Consider the following 21,613-nt stretch of genomic DNA (forward strand, 5'->3'; position numbering starts at 1 on the left):
AAGCATTCCACTTGTGCCAAATGGACGGGTTCATCCAGAGCTAACTCTGATGACTGTATTTATTTATGAACAGTCAAGCGTTTCCTCCCCAGAGTGCAAGCATTTCTGTAAACAAGCAGGGGCTTTGGATCCTTGGGAGATTCTTCTGCTGCTGAAAAGTGGCTGCCTTTCCTCCCCGACTGCTGCAAAATCCACCCATCTGTTGTCAGGCAGGCAGAAATGGTCTATTTCACACATTTCTGATGTTCATTTTGGGACAGAATAATTAGGATTAAAATATCTGGTTTAAATCCAAACCATATCTGTGTAATAAGAACTGTGTGAACCTCATTTTTTTTTTTTTAGTGCAACATGAACAACACTCAAGGGGAAAAAATGCCCTAAAGTTTTCAGAGGAGCCCAGCTCACACCTCTAAATTCTTTGGAACGCAAATGTGGGAAAATAGAAAAGGCCATAGGAGGAGCTATAGCATTCATTGTAGAGATCTATATATACTGCTTAGAAACATCAACACATACTTTAGAGACATTTGGGCTGGAACTAAAGACATATATACATGAATTTCATTTTAAGCTGTTAGGTAGACATTTGCTAATATATTAACATAAGTATGGTACCTGCATACTGCTTCTGCATCGAAGTTTCGAGTCTGTCTGTGATCGATTACAATAATCTCATGATGTTTATCTAGAAAGCATTCCAGGGCTGACTCTGGAGTCCGAGCAATATTGCAGCTATAACCGGCTCTGTCACAGGCCCACCAGAACCCATCACTCTGACTATCTTCCTTTGCAAAGATGAGCAAAACCTGAAACAACAGAAAAGAGGATTTTGACAGGAGTCATCATCCTTAGAGACGACTGAAAGCACACATAGATGGTACTGGTTGAGGGTGCAGCCTCTGGAGAGAAGCCACCTGGGTTCAAATCCCAGCTGGTCCCCTGGTTCCTGGGGGTCTCTGAACGAGGCAGAGCATCTCCAGCCTACAGCTTCTCCAATATCAGATGTGCTAAAAACAGTGCCATGTAAGCTAGCTGGGAGGCCTGAGTGAGCACAGAAGACAAGCTCCACCACTGTTGCTGGTTGCTACCCATTTATGATTTCCTAAGTGGCTCTGTCTTCAAATGGACTGATCAGTAAAATGGTAACAGGCTCATCCACATAGGTTAGCCTGTGGTTCACACGTACATGTATTTGGGGTCAGGGCAGTTGGGGTTTGCCTGAGGTACCTAGAGGCCGCCTCTCCGAACTTAGCATGTAAATCTTTATCCAGACGCAAAAAGGATGGGAACTCAAAACATCCTCAAAATCTAGTTGCAACACCCAGCACTTGCTGAATCTGGAAAGAACAATCATGAAATGTGAAGCTACTGGAGCTAAGGTGAAGAAGCAGGGCTCTTTTTTGCTTCACGGGAAAGTGCAGCCCCACTCCCTGGAAAGAAGACGGCAGTGCTTACCACCACCCACGTGTCCTCATCATTCCCTGGGCGCTGGAACCCAGATCCCCTGGGGGCCACAATGCCAGAGATGGCTACACCAGCACCTGAGCTTGTTCATTTGTTTGTTTACAGCCTCTCTTCCCGACTAGAATTGAGTTTGGGGCAGGGAAGACCTGCCTGACTTGCTCCTGCTGTGACCCTCTGCCGGGCAGCACCTGGTACCTGAGTGACCGCATGACTGTGCACAGGGTTTCTGTAAAACGCCAGAGGGCTTTTACTGTCAACTGGAGTAAGACTATGTCACGGCAACAGACCAAATAAGAAGTACGTATATTAATATTCTCAGGATACTGATAAGCATTAATATTCTCAGGATACTGATAAGTACGTATATTAATATTCTCAGGATACTGATAAGCATTTAACATTCTTCACCATTCAGTTCTCATTTAAACAATTACGAACAGAAGGGAAGTTTCTGGTCCTTTAAGCCCATAGTCAATACCAATCTTCATGATGAAAGGGTGAATGTGTTTCACTTAAAATCAGAAAGAAGACAAATTGGTCAATAATTACCACTACATTTTAAAAAATCCTTCACTAACTGAAAATGACAATATACAGAATAACAAAAGTAACAGTATGATGACTCTCATGGACCCATCACCCAGTTTCAGCAGTAAGCAACTCCTGGCCAATTGACCTCAATGCTTTCCCTACCCACGTTCCAACTCTTGTATTAGTTTACAGCAAATCCCACATATTTCACCTGTATGCATCTATTAAAGGAAAAAAACAAAACTCTTTTTACCTAAGCCTCTCCAATAATCCTTTATCATTTAACATCTGAATGCATCATAAATGTCAGTTGTTCTACACTGCTTGAATCATTTCCTGTTTACTCAAATACCATGATTCCAGAAGAGAAATCATGTTTTTCAGCATGATTTTGATATTTTCTTTTAGCACATGGCTTGAAATCACATGCCAGTAACACATGAGGCAGCTACTCTTCTTCATAGCTCACTGTGGGCAAGGGTCTGTCAGTCCTCAGGCCAGGCTATCCCCCAGAACCTTCGCTACAGACCTACCCCTGGAAAGAAGCGGGAGGCAGCTCTTCCAAGGGAAGCGAGGGACGCAGCCTTCCGGATCTTGATAGTGAAAAGAAAGCCTTCAAATGGAACTATTAACAATGGAGCTACAGTGAAAAAAATCAGGTAGAATAAATTGGTTTGTACAAAAAGTCACCAGCCTTTAACTTGGTGTAGCTGTGGTATTAGCATGAGAAATTCAATATGCAAAGGCTAAACGTCAGGGAAGGTGACAGAACCTCTTGTCCCATCTGTCTGGCTGAATAATGATTGCTAAGCAAGAATCTCAACACTTTATATTTCCTTTATACATTTATGCCTCAATATTTGACTAATGCTTCCCTGGTGGCTCAGTGGTAAAGAGTCCACCCGCAATGCAGGAGACATGAGTTTGACCCCTGGGTCAGGAAGATTCCCCAGAGAAGGAAATGGCTACCCACTCCAATATTCTTGCCTGGGAAATCTCATGGACAGAGGAGACTGACGGTCTATAGTCTACAGGGTTGCAAAAGAGTCGAACATGACTTAGTAACTAAACAACAACATTTGACTAATGCAGTAAGACCCTAACTGTATTCCCATATTGGCCACTGATACAGGTACTAATCTCTGATGTCTTATGTGTCCTTAAAAGACTGGAGTGCTCCACTTTTGGAAAAATAATGTCATTATTCAAATATTCTTGAGCACCTACTATGTGTAGACATGATTTCTTATTGCTTAGAGTATGCTAACAAAATAAGTATGACCTCTTGACCTCAAACAACAGGCATAATTTAACAAATAATATGGAATGCTGAAAGTGCTAAGTGAAACAGTAGAGGCTGCTGGGAGCAGTATTAAGTAGGGTGCTTAGGGTAAGCCTCACTGAGGAAGTGACGTATGAGCAGATGCCCAAAGAAAATGGAAAAGTCAAAATGACCACTAAAGATAAATCATCCCACAAGGAGGGAACAGACCCACTGGTCTGTTCAGACCCATGGTCCCTTCAGTGGGATGCATGGCTGATGCATTCAAGAACTGCAAGGAAGCCAGTGTGCCAGAGGGGAGGGCAAGAGAGAGGGACAGGAAGCAGAGGTCACAGCAGAGGGCTCCGTTGTGTAATGCCTTGTAGCCACTTCGGGAAGTTATGCTGGATTTCACATGGAAACTTACAAACCAACTGAACATGTAGGGACTTGTATTAATCACGCCTTAATTTTTTTTATTTATTTGGCTGTGTTGGGTCTTAGTTGCGGCACTCAGGATCTTAAGTGGCGGCATGTGAACTCTTAGCTCTGGCAGGTGGGATCTAGTTCCCTGACCAGGGGTCAAACCTGAGCCCCCCCCCACCCCCATTGGGAGTGCATAGACTCAGCCAGGTTAGCTTCTGCATTTCTAGTGCTTTGATGTCTGGAGCCTTGCTGACTCTGGAGAGATGCCCCTGAGGGCTAGCCAATTCTCCGATGCCTAGAGAAAGACACGGACTTGCCTAGGAATGCATTTTCCATATGCAAACCAATCCAGAGTCAGCTCCTACCACCTCTACCACTCGCTAACCCTCTGGACCACTATCCACCTGTCCTAAGTCACTCCAGGGCCAGGTACCAGGCAACTAGGGACAGTCCTTCTGCCCAACATGTCTCATGAGTGATTCAGCCAGTCAAACCTGTCTACCCTGCCATCCCTGCCTCACCGCTTCGCATAGAGAGCATAACCACAGCCCCTGCCCACGCTTTGGCCCTCATGCTCCCTGCCTCCAGCCGGCCTCTGTGCTTCCCTCTGTGGTCCCGTGTGGCCTGCCTCCTCCTCCCAGGAACTGTGAGGAATAAACTCTGTTTCAATGACAGTAGCTCCTGCTCTGTTGGCTTCACCCTGCCTGATTAAAAACTAAAGTCTACACACTGAAACAAGAATACTTATAAAAGTACTCACTAGAAACATCTCTCTAGGTGCTATTCAAAATCTTTCCATTTATAAAAGATTAATTCAGAAAGTACTTTTCGATGATTCAATTCCTAAGCAAAGTGAAAATCTATGGCAATTAAAAAAAATATATATATATATATATTTTAAAGTACTATAGCCATGACATTGTTGTTAAGGTCTGCCTATTTGGAAAATTCTATTTTCTCTAGGAAGACAGCATACCCAAGTAACCAAAGTTATACTCTCTGCCCCTATCTCCTAGGCCACAGCTGGGCTAATAATGTTGTTTTTGGGAATTTGAAATTTGAACAGAGAGACACAGAGGCTGAGAATTAGGACCCATGGGCCATTAATATAGAGAGATTGAAGGAAGAACCTCAAATTCCTTCTGTCAAAATACTCAGAAATGGCTCACTGCCACCCCTTCTAAACCATGGCTTTCAACTCTTCCTTGGATTCTGGGGAAAAAAAATACACTAATATATTTCTTATTCATTTACTATTTTGTGAAAGGCAACTGTTACTCCAAACCAAAGACAGCAACCCCTAAAAACCTTATGTGATATAGTCCCTCTTCAAACTTATCATTTTATGTATCAGTATTTAGTTTCTTGTTAAACATGTCAAAGTGTAAATGTTTACCGACCATTCATTGAGGCAAATCCCTTAAAGTGATTTTTAAAGGGCTGATTATTAAATGATTTTTATGATTAAAATGATTTTTACAAAATAACTAACGAAAGCATATAGCCAAACTTGGGACTTCCTGGCGGTCCTCTGCCTTTCCAATGCAGAGGGCCCAGGTTCAATCCCTGATCAGGGAACTAAGATCCCACACGCTGCACAGTGTGGCCAAAAAATGAAAATAAAAAAAAGCATATTGCTTTTTATTTATAGAGTAAAAGTAAACTCACTCTCACCTGCTCTAAATAGTATGTGGAACATTCCTCTGAAGAATACTTTTGTTGATCTCTCGCATAAGATATAAGAACTGGGAGTAAGAAGCTGACAGAGACAACCAGAGTCCAGTGTCCACCCCCAGGCCCAGGCAGGGGCCACGTTCAGGTAAGCAGATAAGCATGAGGGATGCACAGCTAGCCAGCGACCAAAGCCAGAGCATGGGCAGGGCCTCCAGGGAAGGAGTCCACACACAGCAGAACGGGGAGAAGGAAGCAGTTTTGTTACACCAACCTCATGCGCTATTGCAAACCCAGCAGAAGAGAAGACTAAAAGCGGCCCTGTGGTGAAGCCTGGGACAACGAGGAAACGCCTTCCTCTGGAGCAGGTCTTGGCCAACTTGGGTTTTGTCCAGGATCGGAACACATACACAGGCAGTACCCACTCTGCATGGTAGCGCCAGACCATACAAACGGCCATGCGAAGCAAACTGAATGAAAAATGGTCACAACTACTGTTCTATGACATTCAGAAATTTTGTCAAAACATACAAAAACTTTACCATTGGTTATAAGTGTCCAGGGAAATGAAAAATGTAAAACTAACACCTATCCAGTGCACTTTCTTTGAAACACTAGAAACTGAGACTCTGAAGTTTCTCCAGCTTACTGAGTAGTTTGCTCGCCTTCTTCCCGCTGTATAAACTATATGAGCCTCTTTATGCCTTGGTGAATTATAAACTCCTACGTCTGGATAAACTGCCAACATTTTATCCTCTGTACTTTCAATGTCATGAAATGTCCCAGAGTTCCTTTAATGATGTGCAGTTTCCTGTTGGCATCACTTCATCTGTGATATTTCATCCTTTTCATCACAACCACTTTCTTCACTTAGCTCTATAAACTTGCGCTGAGACTAACTTCCCCTGGCTACACCCTGGAATATCTCACTGGCAGCAGTGTGAGCCCTGCCAGCCAGCTTTCTCCTCTAACTCCATTTACCCTGCCGTTTCACTTCTAGCATTATCACCTTCCATTTCTTTACTATGCTTTCATTCTGGGTGGCTAACTTCCTCTTTCAATCATCAGCTTTTGTGTAATGTCACGTAGGTTATCACAGAGAAATAAAGGGGCACACTTTGCTTTAACAGAGACTGTGAAACAAGCCTTGAGATTGGCACTGTCCAGGCTGCACATCTGTCTCTGATCATGCTGCACGTTTGTAATTTATGTAATGACTTGTGGACTGAAGAACTATCAGAAAAGTTTGTAGCAACTTGATGCAATTATCACAGTTCAAACACCAATGTGACTGCAATCTTTGTGACCAGGCGTTAGTTAAACCTAGTCTGTGTATACTGAAACTGTGCAAAGTGAAGGTTGCTTGTGTGTGCTGCGTCCTCAATCGCTCAGTGATGTCTGACTCTTTGTGACCCCATGGACTGTACCCCGCCAGGCTCCTTTATCCATGGGGATTCTCCAGGCAAGAACACTGAAGTGGGTTGCCATGCCTTCCTCCAGGGGATCTTCCTAACCCTGGGACTGAACCTACGTCTCTTGTGTCTCCTGCACTGCAGGCCGATTTTTTTATCTGCTGTGCCACTGGGGTATGGCTTTTCAAATGTAGCAATGAAAACCTCAAAATGTCAGGCTGGGCCTCCCTCAATTTCTACCTACATTTTTTGGAATTGCGAAGTTTAAATCATCTTTCAACCCAAGCCCGATTGATGAAGTAATGGATAACACAGGGCAGGGTCCAGAGAATAAGTGCGGGGGTCTGGTGTAAGAGGTTGCAGAGGGGTAGCAGCCAGACAACAGATGACCTGGGGGATGTCTTAGAGGCAATGACAGGAACAGGGAATATGACTCTCAGGAGTTTTCAGGACAGGAAGGGACTCTGGGGGTGACCCACCATCATCCATGGTGAGGGCAGCAACTTCCCTGGGCAAAGCAGTCGCAGAACTGGACCCATAATCCCCAGCTCCTCCTTCAGTGATCTTTCTGATGTCCCTGGGCTGTGTTGGAGGTATTATAACCATTCCTTTGACATGTTTTATCAAGAAGGTCCGAAAAACTATCTTTCTGAGGACAGCAATAAGCTGTCTTTGACAGTTAAATGAGAATGAAACGATATAATCATGAAAAAGATGAAGAAGAAAACTCTTTTTCCTTAACTTGAAGACAGTGTACATGTTCATCATTATTAGTGTTCTTTCTAGAAAGGATATGCCTACATGTCTCCAAATGGATTGTCAATGTCCACAATTAAACATCTAATTTTCAGAACACTTGGTTTGGCTTTAAGCAAAAGCCAGGGAACAAGGAGCTCCTAAGAGTAGACCACGTGTAAAAGTGGTCACTGAACAAGTGGCCAATGTTATCACAGGTGGGGTCGATTCATTTGGAGAAAACAGTTTGGGAGCTTTCCTTAAATATCCCTAGGAAAGTGATGCTCATATACCTTGTTTAATACATCTTTTTGGTTATCTGATGTTGACTAAACTCTGAAATTTGTGTATACTGGCACTATGCAAAGTGAGGGCTTTTTCAAGTAGCTATAGTTTGATGAGAATTTAAGGGCCAGCCATGATACTGAAAGGACTTTAAATAGACTACCTCATTTAGTAACCCTTTCACAAATCTTTCTTTGGAGGTGGGCATCATCCCCACTTACAGATGTGGGAACTGAGGTATGGAATGGTTAAGAGACACACCCAAGTCATCACCTAACAAGATCTGAACTGTGGTTGACCTGAGCCTCAAGCTTGTATAATCATAAGTAACATGCTCTGTTTTTACCCCTAAAATGCTGGACCCTAACAACTAAAATCCCTAACAACTCTGTGGTTCCATGAAACTGGCTGGGTAGAGGATACTCCTGGTGCCAGCAATCAGGACAGACAGGAGAGAAGACGCTGACCACAGGGAGTTATTGAAGCTGAACATTTCCATCACCCCATCACTTAATGTGTCAAGACCAGCTTCCCACAAGGCCAAAGGATTGCCAGATAAAGTCTCCAATATATAACGGTTCCGGGGGGAAAAATAAAATCCATGTCCTCACAATATGGAAGTATAAGTTTTAAAGGAAACTGCTGTCTTGCTGGGAGAATGCTCAGGTCACAGCAGTCAGGATCTGTTTCCAAGGCCAGCTGGAAGGCTCAGTCTGAGGGGTGGGGGCGGCAGCAGTCTAAGAAGAAATAATTCCACACACTGGAAAGTGAATACGCTCCAGGCATTGACGAAGGAAGGGCCTCTTGGTTTCCAGATGGCATCATGTTGATAAAAATCTATTGCCTCATAATATTCCCCCTACTTTTCTTTTTTGCTAAGACTGGAAAACATGCCCTGCCGTGAGTCACAGGCACTCACCCAGGAGAGCTGTCCTCTACAACTCTGCAAGGCACATCCGCCCACTCCACCCCAACAGTGCTCCACCAGCCCACGTCACACTGCCTGGCCACCACATGGGAGCAAATTCCCCCCAGTAACCTCAGAAACGCACCCTCCAAAGCAACCACATCCTGGAATATGCCAGTCAAGTAAGTTCCTCCCAAGTTCTACGGGCTCCGGCTGACACAGTTAACATTTTCAGCAAGGCAGTGAAATTACATAGCAGGTATTTTTTTTCTCCAAGAAATAAAATGTAAAAACTAAGATTCTAGGCCCTTTCAAAGACGGTTGCAATGACAGCATCAGAAGCACAAGAACACTTGATTAGATATCACTGCCCTTCCAGTGAGAATGTAAAAGACAATTAAAAAACCAGCCAGAGTCCCTGGGCGGTCAGGGGTCAACCTGTGGCTCCTTTCCTCCCGACAACACCTGCTGTGGAGTCTTGAGTGTATGGACTTGAACTGGTTGGATCAGTGCCTAAAATTACGCTTGAATGAGACCCAGGAGTAAAAGCATCCTTGGTTCTAAGTTGAGCTTATTTTTTAAAAAAGAGTTTTCTTAATTATTCCGCCCCTCATTCAGAGAGGGACTCTTGACTACTTTTAGCTGCTGTCACAGGACCCAAACTCAGGGGACAGGAATCAGGCAGGTACATGGTACCACTGGAACCATCCCACCTCTTATGCTGGCTGATGGATTCGTGGCATTAATTTTTTTTAGCTACTATATTTCATAGCTTATGAGCACAAATTTAAAATGTTTTATTATGCTTTAACATACCAAATGAAAGTCCAAAATTACAGACAACTGAGGCTATTATAGAATATTTAAATACTGCAAAGGACTACATCATACTTCAGAGGACAGAAATATAGTATACTTGAGACTTTGTTACAAAATTTGCCTGCTAAGCAAACATATTAAAAATAATTTAAGGTAAATCACTAAAGTAGGAGCCTAACTTAAGCCTTCCAAAACAGAGAAAGTAAAAAGGTAATTTTGCAAACCATTTTAACAAAGAGTAGAAACAAGAGGAAAAGGGTAATAAAATAGAAAATACAAAAGAAGACTAATTATATCAGTAATCACACTCAAGATAACCAGATTAAACTTACTTATTAGTTTATCAGAATAGGTTTTAGAAAAATAAAACTATGTCTTCCGTATAGGAGGGATATTTAACATAAAGTTATAAATAAAACTGATAGTGAAAAGATAGAAAAAGATATATCAGGAAAATATTAACTAAAGAAAGCTGGTCCAACCATATTACCAACAAATAAAATATAAATTAAGGTAGAAATTTAAAGAGGGACAATATATAAAAGCATCAGTTACCAAGAACATACACAAATCTAGAACTTGGATACAGATTAACATGGCAGATTCGAAACATCAGAAAATATTTTAAAAAATATTGAGGCTACTGACATATCCATTACAATAGAAACTGACACAACACAAAAAGTTAAGATAGAAGTGGTCTGAATAGCATCATTAATAAAGGTGAATTAATTTCACAGATATAGAAGCCTGTCTTCCAGAAACAGGAATATATCTTCTTAAAAGTTTTGTGTGGAAAATTTAATAACTGGCTACATTACTTACTGGCTGCCAAACAAGTTGCAACAAGTATCAAAAGAATCAGTAACAAAGGCATCAAGTGATAATTCAGTGGAGCAAGGAATAGTCATTTCCACAAAGAGAGCTAGAATAATGGGGCTTCCCCGGTGGCTCAGTGGTAAAGAATCTGTCTGCAATACAGGAGACCCAGGTTTGATCCCTGGGTTGGGAAGATCCCCTGGAGGAGGAAATGGCTACTCACTCCAGTATTCTTGCCTGGAGAACCCCCTGGACAGAGGAGCCTGCAGGGCTACAGTCCATGAGGTCCCAAGAGTTGGACGTGACTTAGCGACTAAACCACCACCACCACCCGGTATGGAGAGGGAAGGAGCCTTAACCTCTTTACTACACCATACCTAAAAGGGAACTTGAGTTATAGATCTAAATTAAAATTTAACAACAAAGTTTCCAGAAGAAAACAAGTAATCTTCAACCTGGGATTAAAGATTCTCAGAACACAGAACCGTAAAAGGAGTGAGAAATTAGACTACATCAAAACTAATATTTTTGTTCAAAATCCAAATTTATGAAAATGAAGACAAGAGCCATGGTTTAGAAGAAAATATTCTCAAAATCTGACAGAGGACTTGGACAAGAATATGTAAAGAATTCCCACAATGCAGTAATTTTTAAAAACTCAACCCAACTAAAAAGGAGCCGAAGACTTAACTAAACATTCATAGAAGATTTTTCAAATGGCCAAGCAGCAAATTAAGAATTGGCCCAACAGTATTAGTCATGGAGAAATGCAAATTATGTTACCATAAGTCAGTGCTACTCACCTAGTAGATGAGCTGAAATTAGAAGACTGAGACATATATTACCAAGGATTTGGAGTAATCAGAACTCACATTGCTTATAGGAGTGCAAAATGGTAGAGCTTTAAGAAAAGATCTGGATATATCTTATAAAACTAAACACAGATCTGGATATATTTTATAAAGATAAATACACTTGTTTTGAAGGTTCAAGAGGACATTAGGCAAATAAAGTAAAAGGCATTCAGATTGGGAAGAAAGTAGTAATGATGTGATTTTGTATATAGAAAATCTTAAAAAAATTTCACAAAAATATAAAAGCTAATAAGCTCAGCAAGATTGCAAGGTACAAGATCAACATACAAAAATAAATTTTGTTTCTATACATTAACAATGAGCAACCCAAAATGAAAGTAAGGAAACAATTCCATTTGCCATAGTACCGAGTAAATAAAATATTTCAGGAATAAATGTAACAAAAATAGGAAACACATTCACTAAAAACTACATGACAGTGATGAAAAAATTAAAGAAAATCTAAATAAATGGAAAAACATATTAATGGATTAGAAGACAAAATGGTTAATATAGCAATAGTCCCCAAACTGATCTACAGATTTATTGCAATCACTATCAAAATCCCAGCTGGTCCTCCTCTCCCCAAATTAACAAGTTGGTCTTGAAAATGGTATGAGGATGCAAGGGACTCAGCAAAAACAATCTTAAAAAATAAGAAAGGGGATTCACACTGCAAAGCTACAGGAATCAAGGCAGTGTGTACAGACATATTATCAATGAAACAGACTTGAGAATCCAGAAATAAACCTTCACAATTAAAGCCATATGATTTTAGGAAAAGGTACCAAGACAACTCCATGGTGGAAGGAACATTCTTTTTAACAAATGCTGCTGCACAACCAGACATCCATATGCAAAAGAATGAAGCCTTACCTCACACCATATACAAAAATTAAGTCAAAATGGATCATAGAGCTAACTCGTAAAACTACAAAACTCTTGGAAGAAAACAAAGGAGTAAATCTTTGTTACCTTAGATTAGGTGATAGATTCTTAGGTATCACACTAAATGATGAAAAAAAAAATTCAAAATGATGACTACTGCACGATAATTTCAAATAAAATTTAAGTTATTCAAAACAAAGTGTTAATGGATACATAGATATGCAGAAGAAATACACAAATACCTATCATAATCAATCTCTAAATAGTGGTTACTTTTAAGGAAGAGAGAGAAGGGCAAAGGGAAAAAATAGAGTTTATAAAGTATCTGTAATCTCTTGTTTCTAAAATGAGCTCAAACAAATAGGACATCCTTGATAAAATAAATTTATCATACTTGATAAAATTTGCATATTTGATAAAAGTGGGTATGGGGATACACGTGTACTTTTATGAATATTTGAAACACTTTACATTTTAACAAACATAACAAAAATAACAGTATTTTAAAAGAATGAGATGTCCTTATCATGAGCATTCATTGCCAGTACAGCACAGGGTGAAAAATGAAGGTAAATTAAATTAACTGATCTGAAACCACACGAATTCCAAGAAAGAGTCTGGATATTACTTTGGGAATAAATACTGATATCAGAACCTTTTCACTGCCTTTATTAAAAATGGACTACAAAGTCCCATGCCCCTAGGATGAATACTGGAATTTTCCACTTGTTTGTATTCTATCTAAATAGTTGGGGCTTATGTTTATTTTAATAAATTCTCACTCCCTCTCTCTCTGCTCCTAAATTTGTTTCATCCAATTTTCCCAAACTTAAATCTCTTGTTTCACTCCCCCTGCCCCAGATTTGCATTTCCTTTTCCAAGAAACACTAAGTTGTTTTCTTTTCCAATCACTCATAAATCAAACAGTGCATTTCTCTGGTCGGCTTTTCACTTTCATCTACATGTTAACTGGTTTGTTTACATGTTTCCTGCATGTTTACGTGTCGGAAGTGCAGAACAAACTGGTGCTAAAAAGCGACAGTTTCACAAGGAGAAAGGTGGCCCACGTAGGCCTTAGCAGGAAGATGCAGACGTAGATGAGGACCTAACACAGCCCTCTCAGACCTGTTTCCCACAGGGCGCCCGTGAAGCTGGAGGGGCTGTGGGGAGGACACAGTCGCTGTCAGTTAGAGGGAAGTTAGTGCGCAGGTGCTGGCCCTTCTCTCCCTGTAGATGGTAGCCTTGGTGTCTAAGAGCCCAACAGGCTGCCTGGCCCAAGACACACGGGACAACAGTTATCATCCCTGAGCACCTTCCGCTGCCAGGCAGGGTCCCAAGCACTTGATGGTTATTTCATTGAACTTAGGAAATTCATAATTTCCTAAGAGGGAGGCATCACCATCTCCACTTTACAGACTTCTTTACTGGGTAGAGAAGTGAAGCAATACATCCAAGGTCACACAGCTGGAAAGGGCAGATCCAGGGTTCCCATCCAGCTGCGGCTCATGGCAAAGCCTGCCCTTTACCGCTCATGGCTTCTTCTCTTTCCAGCTGCGGGAGCGCCATGTAGAACAGACACTTTTTTTTGGTGAAGCATTGTAGTTCCTTACAACCCACCATGCCATCAATTTGCCTATTATATTATACTCCAAATGGGGTAGTGTTTTCTTCAAGAAACCAATCTGATATGTCAAGGAGGACATTAATAAAAACAAGTGTTTGCACACAGATACACACACACACACAGACACACACACACACACACCCCAAGTATGGATGCCTGGGTGTGCATCTCAGAGCAAGGGTGGCATCTGCCGTAGATGAGGCAAGCCCCTCAGATGGGGCTCCTATAACTACTTGCTCTGCAAACCGAGCCCCTAAGAGGAACAGAGGTGTACCTGGATAGGATCCTGTGTCAATCTCATGGGCCCGATGCGTACCTCCGCAGAAGAAACCTGCTAAAAAAAAAAAAGAAAAAAGCACGTGAGATGTGTTGAGTCACAAGCTACAGGAATTGACACATTCTTCCTGACACCAGATATTATATTATGCTCCTTTGCCGCTAAATAAAAGGATCCAATTTAATGACATGGAGACAGTTGCTAAAACATCCTGTACAATACAGTTCTGATTTTGTAAAAGTACACATACATTTATATGCCTTGAAATGTCTGGGAGGATATATCCCCAAATGCTAACTGGTGGGATTTCAGGTTATTTTTCTTTTAAGTGTATGGCTTTTTACAATAAGCACTTATTATTCTTTACTCTCTCTATGGGAGAAAAAATGGATTATTTACTGAGCACCTACTATGCTGCACATGATGCCAGGTTGTTACTCCTCTGAAATTTCTAAAGAGTAAAAATTTCTCTCATATGTGGAAGCTAAAGCATTTCGATGGTTTTAACAGCTTTTCCCATATTTAGATCTTATTTTTTATCTTCACGTTTTAATATAAGGAATAAACAGCTCACTCTTATCTGTGTGGATCATGACTAAATTATCCATTTCAGTTGCACTTCCTCAAATGAACTGAGTAACGCCACACCACAACTACAAGAAGCTGAACTCTGCCCCACGACGCCAGGAACGAGCCTGGGTGTCACTGGCCCACACCATCCAACTGCCTCTGGCTGCAAGCAGAGAGCAGATACGTATCTTCATCCTCCCCTCCATGGATCCAGATTTGTTCTTCTCTAAGAGGCTGCAGTTGTTCTGCCTCTGCTTAGCAGCTTTTCTTGCAATCAACACACTAGGGTGGCCCCCGTGAGTCGGATGGGACACCTTCAGAGTTCACAGGACTAGAGACACCACAGGGACCCAGGGGTCAGAGGAGGCTTTGTCAGGTAAACGATAAGGCAGAACTTTCTTTAAATTCGACTTTGAAGACTAAATACTTCCCTTTCTCGCCCTCTAACTTTCGGTGGGCATGGTGTGAATCTTCTCCAACGCCTGACCGTGAACTGCCAACATTTGGCAGTCAATGGGGTCGCGAAGAGTCGGACATGGTTGAGTGACTGAACTGAACTGAGGCAAAGCTACATCCTACAAGGTATCTATACTGATACCCGTGCCCAGCATACGTGTGCAGCCCCAGAATTCCACTGGAAGAGGAGCGTCACCAGGCTTTCTGCATCACTGGGACTCTGGCCCCCCATGCAGCTTCACCCTAAGAGCAGTTTTGCTTGTTTTTGGTCTAAAACAGACACGCCTCTTCAAAAATAGTGCAACTGCCAGAATCCTACTAAAAAGTTAATGATTAAGAAGTGAAACCAACTTGGTACAGACAGATAGATCTGATTGATAACCTAAGCTATCTCTGCACTCTCTGTGATGTCTGCTGGGTAGACTACCTCTACCACACACAGGAACCCCCCTCCCAACAAGGCCTCCTGTGGTTGTTCCAGCAAAACTGGCCCTGAAGAGGGACGCCCAGGGACAGAAGATAGATAAAGTGAGAAATCAACAAGAGTTTAAAAGGAATAAAATAAAAAGTGACTCACATTGGAAGGCTAAGGGATTGAGGGAAGAACAGAGACTGCCCCCTAAATGGACACACGCCTTCATACTCTGAAGGAACCAAGGTGTGCATGAGGTCATTAAATGGGCCATCTTCAACTCTGCCAGGAAAGCACGTGATGACTTTGGGAGCCCCATGGCCCCCAGCCTTGAGCTGAGCCCTTTCATGCGAGCAACCTTGGCAGGAGGCAGGCCACAGCCACTGAGCAACTGCACAGAGATTCAGGAGCAACCCTCAACCTAGAAGATCTTTTTCTTGCTGTCAGATAGGAAAGTCCCTCCAGCTTTTTCCAGAGCCACAAGAGTTCCCTGCCTGCATCCAGCATGGTAACCTCTACCTAACCCAGGTTGGCTGGAGGCTGGCACCTGAGGCCGAGCCTGGCAGAGGCCTGGCAGCATTGCTGAGCCCCCTCCAAGGCGTCTCTCTCCCATCTCCACCCAGCCGCACCCCCAGCCCCACGTCCCTGGGCCGCCTCCCTGGGAACACAGGTCGCCCTTGGCACCAGCCTGGGGGCCTCTGCTTCTGTAGCCGATGTCTGTGTAGCTGAGCCAAGATTCTCTACTTGGGAGATTGAACTGTGAGCGACTGCAGATACACAGATCCTCAATTAGCATATTAGCTCTGATTCCAGGAAGTCACCACATTTGCCAAGGACACAGAAGCAAGAAGGAGGTGGGGTCATGGGTATTACAATTCCAGCTCTGGAGAGGAGAGGAGAGGAGAGACACACTTCCTAGCCACCTCAACCACAAGCTCTCCCCTCAGCCTCATGAGGAAGCTCTGCTGGCCAACGGTGCACTCCTAACGGTCCAGTGTTAACAGTGTGTCAAATATGCGTGTGCACACATGTGAGTGCACAGTCACCTACACACATACGTGTAGACACGTAGCAGGGTCACCGGTTCACACTCAGATGAGTTGGCTCTTCAGGAAAATAGAAAAGTCCTATTTTTTAGCATTTGCTGATTCTATGGTGTAAATACTTTCACCTTGGCTGAAATCAAGCCAGTAACCTAGGTCCCTGAATGTGCAACTGGGAATATGCCTTTTCATTCCGAGAGGGTCTGTGAGAGAGACACTCTTTCAGACTTGGCTGATGTGCCCATTTCTATCATTGGCTTTTGTTGGAAAGTTTGGTGAGATACAGAATTCTGATTGGTAGACATTGCGCCTCAGGCTTTGAGGTTGAGAGAAACGAGATCATCTTTCTGGTTTTGAAGGTAGAGAGACCAAAGACTCTGATGCTGGGAAAGATTGACGGCAGGAGAAGGGGATGACAGAGGATGAGATGGTTGGATGGCATCACTGACTTGATGGAGATGAGTTTGAGCAAGCTCCGGGAGTTGGTGAGGGACAGGGGAGCCCGGCGTGCTGCAGTCCATGGGGTCGCAAAGACTCGGACATGACTGAGCAACTGAACGACAACAGCAAAGATCAAAGAAGGATGAAAACAAGTGGGTCATGGATGGGAAGAAGAGACCAGGGTTGGGAGAGGAAATTCCAGACACGGGAACACCGAAAGCAGGCACAGAAGCAAGAATGCAAAGATGCTTGTGGGGAAGACGACACGGGTCTACAGAAGCTGGATTACAGAGCGTGATGGGGAAGACTATGTTGGGGTCAGATCCTTAAAAGGATTTTGGAAAGGAAATCCCTTTTGATTCTGTAGGCACCAACCACACAGCAGGCTTTTGAGGGGAGAATTACCAGGATCAGATTTATGAATTGGGAGGAAAAAAGAAAAGTTTGGTCTTCCCACTTTCTGAATAGTCAAGAACAGAGATTTAGCAAACGTGAAACAAAGACACTGCTATGAGTAGGAATTACAGCAGTGGAAACAAATGGGGAAAATGCACCACAATGATTAAGAAAAAAAAATTACCCCCAGTCCCCACACGGCTTGGACTCATTTCAAAGGAGAGGGAACTCCCAAGAAGAAAACCAGCTGGTGCAGGGCAAACAGACGAGAGACTGAGTCTGGGAAGAAATCAAGGCCGTTCACGTGGCTGGGCCATCACCACAGCACACTCTCTGCCACGGGCATCCACAGTTCTCGGCAGCTTCAGGAATAGTGTTAAAGAACTTGGATTCTGATTTTAGAGCTCCCCTCCAACAAGAAGGAGGAGAGAATTCAGGCCAAATGGTTGACCTGGAAAGGCCTTCTTCCCACATCTGCTCAGCTGACGCCTGCTCAGGGGCCACTCACGTGCCCCCAACTCCCGGGAGGCCGTGGAGGCCCAGCTGCACCCCTGCAGGACTCAACACTCTCTGCTCAGCTCCTCCCATGCTTCAGGGCACTAATCTTACTACCGGTTTAAATATCTTTCTCCTGGGAAAGGTTGTGAGTGTCTTGAAGGACAGAGACATTGTTTTTTTCCCACAGTTTTTGTCCCCAGCATCTAGAAAGTGCTCAGTCAAGGCTGGTGCTCAATAAATTAGTGGTCCTTACCTAAACTGCCTAAGATCACATAGATTTGAAGTAACAGAGTCAGGACTGAGACTCCATTTTTCCTGACTCCCAGTGTGCTGCTCTTTGTGCTCCAAACTGTAAAGGCTCAGTTCTGACTGCACTCCCCATATTTCTCCTATGGGTTTCTGGACTCTGTTCCAGTTTTGCAGATGGATCCAGCACCTGATGATTCCCTGCTCACACCCTAGGAGCCTGAGCTGCTGCTAACAGGGCTGCCACCAGGATGAAGAAGCAAAAGCAGTGTGTTGTGTGTCTGTCTGGGGCGGGTATGGATCTTCCCATAGCTTCTGTCTTCCAAAACAAGCTCAGAGCCTGAATCCTCCCCACTTCAACAACTCCTGGGGAATCCCATCCTCCCCACCACCTGCAGGACTGAGGGTTCATGCGCAGGTGAACACACACACACAGCTCAGGGCCAAACCAACTTCATTTCACAAAAAGGGGGCTTCATTGTAAAGATCATTTTTATTTTTCAGTGCCCTTAATCAATTCTGCCTGCTGCCCTGTTGGCTCTAATTTTAAAATAGTATTTACATCTCTAAAGGGGTCTTCTTTCTTCATTTTTTTGGGCTCTAAAATCACTGCAGATGGTGACTACAGACATGAAATTAAAAGACACTTACTCCTTGGAAGAAAAGTTATGACCAACCTAGACAGCAGACATTACTTTGCCAACGAAAGTCCATCTAGTCAAAGCTATGGTTTTTCCAGTAGTCATGTATGAATGTGAGAGTTGGACTCTAAAGAAAGCTGAGCACCAAAGAATTGATGCTTTTGAACTGTGGTGTTGGAGAATTCTTGAGAGTCCCTTGGACTGCAAAGAGATCCAACTAGTCCATCCTAAAGGAAGTCAACCCTGAATATTCATTGGAAGGACTGATGCTGAAGCTGAAGCTCCAATACTTTGGCCACCTGATGCAAAGAGCTGACTCATTGGAAAAGACCCTGATGCTGGGAAAGACTGAAGGCAGGATGGGAAGGGGACGACAGAGGATGAGATGGTTGGATGGCATCATCTACACGATGGACATGAGTTTGAGAAAATTCAGGGAGTTGGCGATGGACAGGGAGGCCTGGCGTGCTGCAGTCCATGGGGTCGCAAAGAGTCTGATACAACTGAGCGACTGAACTGAACTGATCTAAAAGGGAAGTCCTGTCTTCACTCCACTCCCAGGCCAAACGTCTTTCTTTACTCCTCTGCCCCATGGGAAGCCAAAGGTTGCATTTGACTTGTACCTTTTAAATGAACTGAGGCCTGCCCTCTGGCTTCTGGTCAGAAAGGCACCAGCATGGCAGGGCCCACAGGCCCAGCCCTGCCCCAGCCTGGGAAACCCTGGCTTGTCCTACCTCCCTTCCCTGGCCCAATGTCCTCCAAACATCCAGAATGCTTCTTTGCTCCTTCTGTCTCTTTTCAGCCACAGGCCCCGATGATCAGCCTGACCTCACACCGACCTCCAGCCTTCACTGTGCTTTGATTTGAGCCACGTTCCACTGCCTTGTGGACCTTTCTGAGTCCAGTAGGTGGTCTCAGTCCTCCCTTGCCCTTTCTGCCTCCAGTTCTCTGACCTGAAGTTCTCAACCTGGACTTACTAGTGGAAGTATCTGAAGAACTTTTAAAACATATTAGTGCCTGGGTCCTCCTTCAAACCAAGAGACTTAGCATCTCCCCATGCATGGATGGGGCCCGTGCATTAATCTCAATGGCAACCAGATTTGAGAACCACTATTCTATTCTTCCAAGCAGACACATCTGTTGTTAACTTCAGATGCTCTTACATATTCATTATGCAACAGATATCAACGGAGTACTTAGCTGGCGGAAGGCTCCAAAGTCTACCTGGACTCAGCCATCATGCTTGAACCCAGACACCCACAGGGTTTTTTCCAGATAACCCACTCCAAAAATACATGACCACTTAGGTAAGAGGAAGATACAGTCCTTCACATTTGATGATTCTGCCACCCTAATAGTATCCCTGGACATCCCTGGTGGCTCCGTGGTAAAGAATCCACCTGTCAAGCAGCAGATGAGGGTTCGATCCCTGGGTCAGGAAGATCCCCTGGAGAAGGAAATGGCAGCCCACTCCAGTATTCTTGCCTGGGAAATCCCATGGACAGGGGATCCTGGTGGGCTGCCGTCCACAGGGCTGTAAATGGTCGGACACGACTTAGTGACTGAACACCAACAGGATCCCTAAGTTAGAATCAAAATAAAAAAATGTCATAGTCTTTTTTTGTTACACACACACACACATTATATATATGGAAGATTACTCATAGTCATGAGATACTCACAGTCAGTGACAGATCTACCAACTTTGTACTTTATGCTCTGCTGTTTGGAATATTAATTTGGCAGTGTAAGGTTTTATCACAAAAATACAGACATATAAATGTCTACTATCAAAATATACAGCCATAAAAGAAAAGATCCATCTGGCTTTAAAATTTAAACCTCCTATTCACCAAAAGTAAAAGCAAAAAACTTTAATAAAACAGAAAAAAAGATAGGTGCTAGTTTGAGAAGTCGCTTCAGTCGTGTCTGACTCTGTGCGACCCCATGGACTGCACCCCACCAGGTTCCTCCATCCCTGGGATTCTCCAGGCAAGAACACTGGAGTGGATTGCCATTTCCTTCCCCAATGCAGGAAAGTGAAAAGTGAAAGTGAAGTCGCTCAGTCGTGCCCGACTCGTAGCGACCCCATGGACCGCAGCCCACCAGGCTCCTCCGTCCATGGGGTCGCACAGAGTCGGACATGACTGAAGCAACTTAGCAGCAGCAGCAGCAGCAGTTTGAGAAATGACATCTACAATATAGGAAACCAACAAGTATTAGTAACCGGAACATAACAAAATCCTTAAAAACAATAAAAACACAAACAGAAACAAAGTTGGGCAAAAGATTCGAAACAGAAAGGTGCAAAACAGGAAATACAAGTATGAAGAGACGCTCAACATTTAGTAATTAGGAAAACAAAAATTTCAAACTACAATGAGATAACCATGTCACAATCAGCTGCTGTTTTGATCAACAGAACAGTAGAATTAAGAAGTCAAACACGGTCGAGCAATGGCAAGAAGGAGACCCACAGGAGCTCAAACATTGTTGCCGGGAGAGTAAAACGGTTCAGCCACTCTGAAAAACATTCTGGAGATTTCTAGTAAAGGTGAAGCTAACACGTGACCTATCACCCTCCTACTACATGAATGGATCTCTAGGCTCAATGAAGGACACTTGCAAGAACATTTGGAGCAGATTTAGAACCAGTTTTTGGAAACAGCCTAATCCACATTCATTAACATCCATCACCAAAAAACTTCTGTTGAGAAATATTCATACACTGGAAATTATATAACAGTGAAAATGAAACAGCTAAAGCTACCCATTCAAAATGAAGGGATCTCACAAATATCAAGTAAGAAAATGTCGTAGAAGAATACAGACCATAGAATCCTGCTTAAGGTTTTAAAATATTTAAAACAATACTGAGTATAAGCTTAACAGTGTAACAGGACAAAGAAATGCTCCTAAATTCCCAGTTGAAAA

The 21,613-nt window shown here is 43.2% G+C and overlaps 1 protein-coding gene across 1 annotated transcript in view; it reads right to left on the reverse strand.

Annotated features, from left to right (window-relative positions):
* Positions 1 to 14,054, reverse strand: part of LOC120860936 (high affinity cAMP-specific and IBMX-insensitive 3',5'-cyclic phosphodiesterase 8B) — a 113,126-nt gene extending 99,072 nt beyond the window's left edge. Inside the window, exons 1-2 of the mRNA XM_040236645.1 lie at positions 13,974 to 14,054; positions 619 to 809 (exon numbers count right to left, since the gene is read on the reverse strand). Of these exons, the coding sequence (XP_040092579.1) occupies positions 619 to 809; positions 13,974 to 14,000 (218 nt within the window). The 5' untranslated portion in view covers positions 14,001 to 14,054. The remainder of the gene's footprint in view (positions 1 to 618; positions 810 to 13,973) is intronic.
* Between the last annotated feature and the right edge of the window lie 7,559 nt (positions 14,055 to 21,613).

Source organism: Oryx dammah, unplaced genomic scaffold (genome assembly GCF_014754425.2).
Source record: "Oryx dammah isolate SB20612 unplaced genomic scaffold, SCBI_Odam_1.1 HiC_scaffold_11210, whole genome shotgun sequence".
NCBI lineage: Eukaryota > Metazoa > Chordata > Mammalia > Artiodactyla > Bovidae > Oryx > Oryx dammah.